The following is a 9,969-nucleotide window of genomic DNA, read 5'->3' as shown; positions in this document are numbered from 1 at the left end:
TGTCACGTCACACACTTGCTACATAGGAGTCCGACTGCTCCACTAGTAGCACCCTCTTTCGTTTTTTGCATTACTACTCCTTTGCTCGGATGCAACCAACTTGAAAGTGATTTTCTGGCTTAATTTGTAGAAGTGGAAACATGACACCTAAACGAGAGAGGGGATAAAAAGATTTATCATAGCCATTGCACCGAGCACATGCAAGAGTGAAGGGGCCGGTGCCAGTGTTCAGGCAAGAAGCTTCGGCTCCTGGACTAAAGCCATTGGATTACGTGGTGAAAGTTTAGTAGCCTAGATATTACTGCACTTCCTAAACGAGAAGACGGAATCGAGGATATATAACCCAATGCAAGATACTCCTTGGTTTCGAAACCGCCAATCAATTGGTTTTATTTGTGGTTGATTTGGCTCTTGGTTGATGCTGTTATTACAATAGTAGGGAGGTGGTTGGATCCAAGCGCTAATGCCAAAACGTGCTAAACTTTAGCACCAGTATATACAAATAGAAGTGCTAATAGGGTAGACTAAACTTTAGCCAAGACTATAAGTGCGTGCTAATAGATGCTAAAGTTTAGCACTCAACTTTAGTCCATCCAAACAGATCCAAAATCTAGTACGATTAATTATTACCATATTTAGTAACCAATGAAAAAGTACCATTTCAACTGGGGCGCGTCTATTGAGTTAGTGTGGATGTAAATTACATAAATAATACGATTTCAAAATGCTGCCAACCCTTGTTGTCGATTAATAAGATTTCTCGTTTCCTTTTTTTCTGTCCTTGGTCCCTTCCCGCACGTCTTTCTCCAGAGTAACTATTTTCATGGTTGCATTTCATACAACTCAAAATAATTTTCGTAACCGCCCTCCCTTGACGTCTCCGCGCGCCGCGCCGCCACGGAGGCGCCCGAGCGGGCCCCCGGAAGCCCGTGCGGCTCGCGAGGAGGGCGGCGGAGGGCCCCTTTCCCCATCCTCCGGTGGATTTGGGCGGGCGCGCCCGCCAAACCTGCATGAGGAAGCTCGCCGGGGTGGGCGGCATTGGAGTTGTCAGGGCCACGGATTCGCTACGGCGCCGGCCGGATGGATTTGGGCGGGCGTGGCCGCCGAACCTGCATGAGGAAGCTCGCCGGGGCGGACGGCGTTGGAGTCGTCAGGGCCACGGATTCAGCACGGCGCTGGCCGAATCCTGTGGCTATGCTGCCTATGCATGCGCGACGAGGTGGGGGCGTCGGTCGACGTTGTTGGTGGCTAGCGACGTGAGGGCGGGCCGGCGGTGTGGCGCGGCAGCGAGCTAGCGGCGGCCTGGCGTGGCGCCCACGGGGCTGCAACCCGACGCGGTGTCCGCGCGGCAGCGAACCGGCAGCGCGGCGTCTGCGTGGGCACCTGCCAGATCCGGAAGCTAGGCGGCTTGGGTGCGCGGGGGCGACCGGTGATGGCACGGGCTCGGTGGAGGCCGCGCGCAGGCATCGAGGAGGCGGTGTGGGGCCGCGCACAGGAGGAAATGCGGTACGCGGGGCCGGCTGTGACCTAGATCCGGCCCTTCGGCGGCCGGTTTCGAGTGACGGCGGAGCGACTATGGGGCTGAGGAGCGACGGCGGGTCTGCGACCTTGGCGGCGCGGAGGTGTGGCTGTTTGGAGGCTGTGCGAAGGAGTTGGCCGCGGCTAGAGGAGGCACGGCGGCGGCACTGCACTCGGGAGGGCTTCTATGGCTGCGGATCCGAAATGCCGGGCTGAGTGCGTGCAGCTAGGGATGGGATTCTCCGAGCGAAAGCGTTGCCGGCATTCTTGCTGGTGGCGATGGTGACGCGTCCGAGGGTGTCGTTCTCCCCGTTGGGAGCTTCATCTTGGAGCCACATCCTTGTTGCATAGGATTCTCTGGAGGAAAACCCTGCCTGCCTATGGACGAGCGATGGCGTCGTCTTCGGCGTCGTCACCTCCTTGGAGACGTCGTTTGCAGAGATCCATCTCGACCTGTGGCATTGCAGGTGTTGCCGTTGGTCATGGGTGGCTTCTGCTAGTGGCGCGGCAAAGCGGCTGGTGCGGGTGGTTAGCTGGAAGCGGATTGCCGAGCTCACGTGGTGGCGGCCAAAATTATGCCTGCAGCCAGGGGTCGTCGCATGGGTGTCGGCTTAGGTGGCTTGCAGCGGACCGCGGCGGCTGGCGTTGCTTGGCAATTGCTTATACGGTGCGGGACTGCATCGGAGGACAGCGCTCGCAGCAACAACATTTAGGGAAGACTAGGTTTCTAGCGGACTGCGGCGGGTTGCTTAGCCTCGCTCGGTGACTTCGATGCGGTACATTGTTGGAAGATGGCGCGGACGACAACATGGCTTGCTAGCATGACGGCGGAGACTGTGTGCGCGGGTGATGCAACGAGATGCTGTCATACCGGCGGGCGCGGCTGGTTTGTTTTGATGGGGTTTTTCGAAACACGACAACACTGTTCTTCATCCTGATAGTGAGTAAACAGATTTATGACTCGGAGTGCTGAGGCGGGCGTGGTGAGGCCCCGTGTGTTGTGTTTCGCGGTGGCGACTGCGAGGCAGTCTGTGTGTGGTCTGGATCCGGTGGTTTCACCCTGTCGGATGGTGTGTGGTGTTGCAGCGGCACTACGGCGGTGGGTCCCGCATGGCGGTGGCCTTCTTCGGTGCGGTGCAGTCTGTTCGTCTCGTTTCCCTATCAGCGCGAGGCCGTACCCGATGGTGGCTAAATGAGATGGAGAAGGTTGTTAGCCGCGGCGGCTACGCTTCGGTTTGCCTCTGTTGCATAGCGGAGTGGTCTCGTCTGTGTCAATGTTTCAATCCGATCGGATAATATTATCTCGTGGAGATACGTTGTGTGGTTTGCGTCGACGTCCCACTCCAACCAGCCTGAACTGTTTGAGTGGAGTTGAGTTCAGCGCGTGTTGATGCCCTAATCCTATCTTCTTTTCTTTTTCCTGATTATGGCCTCTCAAGACTATATCCTTGTAGTTTTTTTTAGTTTTTTCTGCTATAGCAATAGAAACACACCCATCATCGAGTGTTGTTCCTTAAGAAAAACAATTTTCGTAAGAAGATATAGCGGTATAGCCCATACGAGATGTGCTTTACATGAAAAGGGGTAGAGGCGTAAAGCAGCATGAAGCTAAAACAGTGACGAGGGAGGAACACACACACAAAAAAAAGACGAAGCCGGAAATAGCAGGACCATATGTTTGGGTTGGGCAAGCAAGCAGCTGATGGTGGGGCCCGGCCCCTTCCCCCGGCTATATATGCCCCACCCCGGAGTCCCCTCTCCGGTTTCCTCCCCCGTTCCCCTCTTTCTCTCCTGCCTCCTCCCGGTGGAGTGCCCCAATCCTCCTCCCTCCCCCCTCAACCCTACTCCGACGCGACACAGCGGCCGCGGAGCAAACGAAAACTAAAAAAGAAAGCGGGGGAGATCGCGACGGGATAAACGCTTGCGCCCGCCCCGATTCGATTCCCGTCGCGGGGGGCCGGATTGGATTGGATCCTCGGATCCCCCGCGCGGAGGCCAATTCGGGGCCCAGATCCCCGCGATTCCGGCGGCGGAGGCGGCGGGGGATGAGAGGCCGGAGGGCATGCCTGTGGTCGCCCCTGGCGCGGCAGGAGTGAGGCGGCGCCAGCGCCAGCACCAGCGGCGGCGGGACAGCCTGTGCTTGAGGCCGTCCAGAAGGAGGTGGCGGTGGGTGATCCGGGGTCCGAGGCGGCGGTGCCATGTCTCGCTGCTTCCCGTTTCCTCCACCAGGATATGAGAAGACCGCGCGCCCCGACGCCCAGCTAGTCTCCAACCTGCAGCAGCTCGACAAGGTGGAACACCCCTCCGCACTCCTCCCGCTCGCCGTCCCCACCGTCCCTAGAGATTGCCTTGCTCATTCACTGACCGATCGCCCTGTTGAGCTCGCCGGCTCCTAGAACCGCCTAATCCTAGTGGAACTTTGCTGCATTAGGATTGGTGGGCAGAGAATTTTGGTCTCTGCCTTGGCCGAGCAGAGAGTTAGGGCAAGTCGGTTAGGGTTCTGGTGCCAGAAATTTTTCCAAGTTCCGATAGCTGAGGTCACCGGCGTTACAGGATCCGCAAGGCATTATGTGGGGATCCTTTTCTGTTAGTTCAGTGATTGGGGGAACTAGGAATTTGCTGAACCAGTATTCCTTGTTTTCTAATGAACGCCTAGAGCCAGGGCAAGTTGTTTAGGTTCTCGGTATGGGCGTTACAGGATACACAAGGCGTCACTTGGGATATCACTTTGCGACCAGTTCAAGATTGGGGGAATTAGGAAAGCATTAGTTTTGCTGTTTCAATATTCATTCTTTTCCGAAAGAGTGTCCGGCGCTAGGGCAGGTTGTTAGGGTCTCTGTTGAGGAAACTTTAGCAGTGCTAGGCGTTACAGGATGCGCAAGGTGTTATTTGGGATATCTTTCTTGTTTGGTTCAGTGATTGGCTGGAAATTAGGAAAGCATTATTTTTGCTGTTTCAGTATTCATTCTTTTCCTAAAGAGCGGCCAGAACTAGGCCAAGTTGGTTAGTGTCTATGTTTTGGAAACTTTAGCAGTGTAAGGCGTTACAGGATGCACAAGGCCTTACTTGGGATATCCATTCTCTGTTGGTTCAGTGATTGGCGGAAACTAGGAAAGTGTTATGTTTTCTGTTTCAATATTCATTCTTTTCCTAAAGAGCGTCCGGAGCTAGGGAAAGTTTGTTAGGGTCTATGCACCAGAAACTTTAGCAGTGTTAGGCGTTACAAGATACGCAAGGTGTTATTTAGGGGATCTTTTTTCGGCTGGTTCACTGATTTGGAGGGACTTGGAAAGCGTTAGTTTTGCTGAATCAAGATTCTTTAATGCTTTCCTAAAGAGCTTCTCCCTGTTTACGTGAACTGTATAACTAGGGCTGCATGTGAGAGAAAGATGAATGTTTCATCCAGGTGAATCAACGAAACAAGTACTGGTGTTTCGGTGATCTTTTTGGTTGTTGATCGAGGCTTTGACCTTGCAAGGTTGAACAAATTTGAAGGGGACAGTAGATTTTAGCGCGATTATCATGCCAATGAAATGCACTTTTGGAAAACAGTGAAGTAATACCATTCCCATGGTTGAAAACTGATGCGTGTTGGTAAACTAGGATGTGAACAACTGTTATTGCTAGATATATTGTTGGTAGCTGCTGACCACAGGAAAATATGTTCAACCACCTTGTGTTGATACCGTTTGCAACTATAGTTCAAGGCCACATGAAGAGTTACATCGTTGGTCTTTTTTGTGTTGTATTGTCATTGCATAATAACATGATGGCCTGTGCATTAGATATTTAATCGGGATCTTTTCCCTTTTGGACTTGTAATACGTCCTTCTATAAAACACTGCCAGGGCACCATGAAGCTTAACATCAAGATGCTGGTGCCATAGTACAATTGTAACTGTCTGCTGCTCAGTGGCTACAGTTTACTGGATTCAATTTCTTAGAGGCCATATATCATTGTTCCTTGCAACTCAAGTTATGTATCCTTACCAGACAGAAGCTTTGCCATCTTGTTTTATTCTTGCTATGTGTGTTTTAAACTGGACGTGATTTTTATGGTATTCAATCGGTTGTATTAAAATGGACAAAGTAGAAACATTGTAGGAAATAATACAGTTTGGATCACCTAATGTGCAGTATTAAGTTCTAACAAGCTTGAGAATGCAAAATTACTCCCTAGATAGCACTCCAGTTGCTGCTGTAATAAAATCCAGAAATACCATTACACAGCAATACCATGGATTGTAAACATTGTAGACCTGTAGCACTCACTAAGATGGAATGGCCTTGCCTTTAGGTCTCTGTGTTGTTATAAGATGTTTTTTCAATCATTTTCATTTTGTGTGCCATGATTAGCCATCGCTGCAGGCTTTAGTCAGTGTTTCTGCAAGTTATAGTCCATTCCAGTGTTACAAACATCTACTTCACCTCGTGTATCAAACTTGCCTTTTCTCTCACAAATTTAGATGTGTAAAAATATGATCCTTCAGACTTTTAAGCTGATGACTAGTTTTTTTTGTCAAATAGATTGCAAGTCGATCAGACCATTACCTGTTCAATCATTCTATGAATACGGATGCAACTTCACAGAAAAGAAGTTTTTTCATTGCCAACTTGTTTATTTAGTCCATATTTTTAAGCAAATGGAGCTTAACTTACTGTGTGGGTAGTATTGAAGACATTGGCTTGAGAGTGCATGAATTGCTATAATTACTTTGTTCCTGTCAGATTTAATAAGCTGTAGTCAGGAAGCCAATTACCTATTTCAATTTTTGAGAAGTGGGTCCAAAAGTAACATTTCTCATGTGTGTATATTAAGGTAAAAATGCTGATAGTATACCAGTGTAGTTCATATTGCCTATACTTTAGCAATTCTTTTAGCATGAATACAAAGTAAGATGTCAAATACAAATTCAATGAGCCGAGAACTCTGGAATCAAACTAGTATGACTCAGTTAACAATTTTACCAGTTTTCAGTCGGTATGCTTTTACGCAGTGACCCTGAATAGTCATGTACCCGTGTGGCGTGTATCCTGTTCATCCAAAAAGATCGCTATTTTTACCAATTCGGATATTTTAGTTGTTAAATGGTTATTTCTGAATATATAAGGGCAGCTCCAGTGTGGTAAGAAATCGAACAATAGCTTATGAAAACTGAACATGACACGCTGCGGGAGTTGACTGTTCGTTGTCAGAGCCAGAAATCGACCTCCAAACACGGTTCGACGTGAGCGAATAAAAAAATGAACTCAAGCACTCCGACCATCCATTCCCTGTGGATCAGTGCACGAGCTGAGGCTGCCGCGTCTGGACGAGTAATTGCACGCCGATGGAGTCAGCAGTTTTCATTTTTTTTATTTGAGCGTAGGCCCCACCGAACCGAACATGACACTGCATCCGTCGAACTGTACCCACGCTAGCGATTTTGCACTTCAAAAAGCGATGCAGCACTGTAGCTGCCCTAATCTGGACTGTATTTCACTATTGCTATGTTCCTGGCCTTTTGTTTCTATTCATTTGCTAGACATTGTGTGCTTGACATTTAATTGACTTGGAAACAACATTCTTATTTCAGGAGAAATACAAAGAGAAGAAGCATAAGAAGGACAAGGATAAAAAAGAAGGTAAAGAAAAGAAGGATAAAGATAGGAGTAAGGATAAGCACAAAGATAAGAAGGATCGAAAAGAAAAACACAAAGACAAGAAAAAAGACAAGAGCAAAGATAAAAGCAGGGAATCAGTAGAAGGAATTGAAAGACATGATGGGACTCTCCATGATCAGAAGGTCGGAGAGAGCAGCAGGAAATCTGAAGAAAATAAGGATCTTAAGTCCAGGGAGGATTTGGTCAGAAAGATACCGGATGAGAAAGGGGCAGCGAGTCGACCTATTGAAAATTATGCTGTTTCAAATGATAGAAGTCGCGGAGGATTCAGTGCATCACCTGCAATTGAGAATGAAAGATCTGCAGTTAATAAAATGCATATTCACCCTAGTAATGCTTCAAGGAAAAATGAGGGATTGGGTCAGCAGAACATCAACATCAACCAACAGAAGAATGGGACATCGATACGACATTCAGAAAACTTTACCACTTCAGCTCAAAGAACTGCTGCTGGTTTTACACCAGCACCTACGATGGAGGAAAGAGTCAAAGCTGGAAGGCCTCTCTCCAATACTGAAGTCACACCCAGAAAAGAGGGGATTGGACAGCGAATCAGTAACATTAGCATATTGGTTCGGAAGAGAACTGAGACTGCATACAAAGATGTTGCGAAGAAAGAAGTTGGCACCGCCTCTCCATTGCTTCCAAATCATGCTAATACTATGCATAAGGGAAATGGCAAGGTTAGTAGGCCAACGGAGAACACAGCAGCATCTATGCAGAGATTTGACAGTCCATCTACATCCAGTGCAGCAGCGGGGATAGATAGAGGAATACCTAGGTCAACTATCCCAAGCCCAAGCATTACAATTCGGAGGCCAAATGGAATGGTGCGATCACCTGAAAATCTTTCTGTCTCTGCTAATAAGCCTGATGCGGGAGGCCTTTCACCTGCTATGTGGAAGGAAAAGGAACACGGTGGAAGGCTACCGCAGGCTAATATTTCAGCTGATCAGAAACTGGTTATGTCGAAACCTCCAGCTATGGACAAGGCTGCAGATGGAAGAGCTGAAAGATTGGAGAAGGTCAGAGATGGGGCACCTGATGTTGCCAAGAAAGAGGACAAGAAGAGTGATCGGCATGAGAAAAAGAAAAGGAAGGAGAAAGATAAACACAAAGAGAAGAAAAAGGAGAAAGAGGCAAAGAAGGAGAAAGCAGAACATAATCACAAAGAGCAAGATAAGCTAAGAGAGAACAATATAAATTATCCGATAGATAGTCTTCACTTGAAGCCCTCAGGCCCTCCTTTAGCCCCACCAGTTGATGACGGAAAATCTGTTGTGCCTGATGAGAAGAAGCGAAAGAATTATGAGATGAATGGTTACTTACAAAGTGAGTTCCTAGCTTATTTTATTTTACACTTTCGAGCATTATGTAGTCTTGTTGAACACCATTATCCTTTTTTATGGTGCTTTATATTATAAGACTTCTGATGCTGTACAGACGTTCATGATATGCGGCCTACAAAGTTGCCGAGACCAGCGCTCCCCAACAATCGTGTGGAGAATGGTACAGCATCTCATGTAGCCGCACCACTCTCTTCTGTGAAGCCAGAAGCCCTAAATATTGAAAAGGCTGAAAGGCTCCACAAGAAGGAAGAGAAGTTCAATGGCAACAAACAGGCTCAGCAGCAATCTTCAGCTTCAGTCGATCCAGTGGCTGCTTATGAGAATGGCACACCTTCTAGGAAGTCACCTCACCCTGACTGCAAGTATCTTAGCCAGATATACAGCATTCCTGAAGCACCTCAAATGATGGAATGGCCTGAGCATGAAGGTGAGGACTGGCTGTTCGACCTAGGTAGCAGCACCCAGTTAAAGAAGGCCAGTTCAGACGCTGATGGAGCACCCAAAGTGTGGGCTCAGGCTCTGAAAATTGACCCTGCTGATGTCATTGCTTTACCATATGTCATCCCGTATTAGGTTGCTGAGCGGCGATCCTCTGAAGCTGAAACATCAAAGAACTATACCAACTCTGCTTGTTTCTGCTAGTGCTCTTGCTACAATTTGTGTAGCTTGACATGCTGGGATGTTTCATACATTCACAGGTAGCTGTCATAACTGCATGCACCCTTCTAGTTTGGTGCCTAGCGCGCAGCACTTGTGTGAGTCGACGCTGGCAGGGTAGTAGCCCGGCTGAGTGCTGCGTGGAGAAACAGAAGGTGCTGGTTGCCAAGAGGCTGGATTCTGTAACGAAGTGGCTAGCTGTTATCGCTGCACAATTTTGATCTGTAAGGTGTAAAAGAATTTTAATACCAAAATGTACATTAGAGAGGGGGGCTGAGGAGAGGGAAGACTTGATATTCTTCATTGATAGTAGTTGGATGGATTTGAGCTGCTGCCGCCTGAGAAAGATGTGCTTCTGCTTGATTTATTGCAAAAAAAAAAGAAGAAAAAGTTGGCACCTCACCTTGACCTGTCTTTTGTATATAACTCTAGTTTGCATAGATGCTGATGGGGTGGCTTACCTGAGGCTGTAACTTTACTTGTTGATCGGCATTTCTTGTTAAAAGAGTCGTCAATATCACTAGTGAATTTTGAATTAGTATGTCATTTGACCGTTGGCATCTGGCATTGCTATATTCCATGTCTGGTTTTCTTTTTTGCATGGTTGGTTGGTGTTGCGGAGCTGGCTGGCTGGCTCTCCAGGGGAATTGTCAAGATCAGCCGTCAATCTGTGTGGGTCACTGCTGTCCGGATGTTAAGCATTTGAGTCCAGCCTGGAGACATCCCTAGTCAGTTTATCCTTCAGCTTGCATTTTGTTCGCGATGCACGATACCGTGTTTA

At 48.3% G+C, this 9,969-nt stretch overlaps 1 protein-coding gene across 1 annotated transcript; it reads left to right on the top strand.

The window, feature by feature from the left end:
- The first annotated feature begins 3,297 nt into the window (after nucleotides 1–3,297).
- Nucleotides 3,298–9,789, top strand: LOC112874866 (glutamic acid-rich protein-like). Its single transcript, XM_025938430.1, has 3 exons — nucleotides 3,298–3,809; nucleotides 7,095–8,514; nucleotides 8,626–9,789. The coding sequence occupies exons 1-3, from the start codon at nucleotides 3,717–3,719 to the stop codon at nucleotides 9,102–9,104; spliced, it is 1,992 nt and encodes a 663-aa protein (XP_025794215.1). The 5' UTR covers nucleotides 3,298–3,716; the 3' UTR covers nucleotides 9,105–9,789.
- The last annotated feature ends 180 nt before the right edge of the window (nucleotides 9,790–9,969 follow it).

The sequence above is a fragment of the Panicum hallii genome, chromosome 9 (genome assembly GCF_002211085.1).
Source record: "Panicum hallii strain FIL2 chromosome 9, PHallii_v3.1, whole genome shotgun sequence".
Lineage (NCBI taxonomy): Eukaryota > Viridiplantae > Streptophyta > Magnoliopsida > Poales > Poaceae > Panicum > Panicum hallii.
This window is presented reverse-complemented; position numbering and strand designations above follow the sequence as displayed.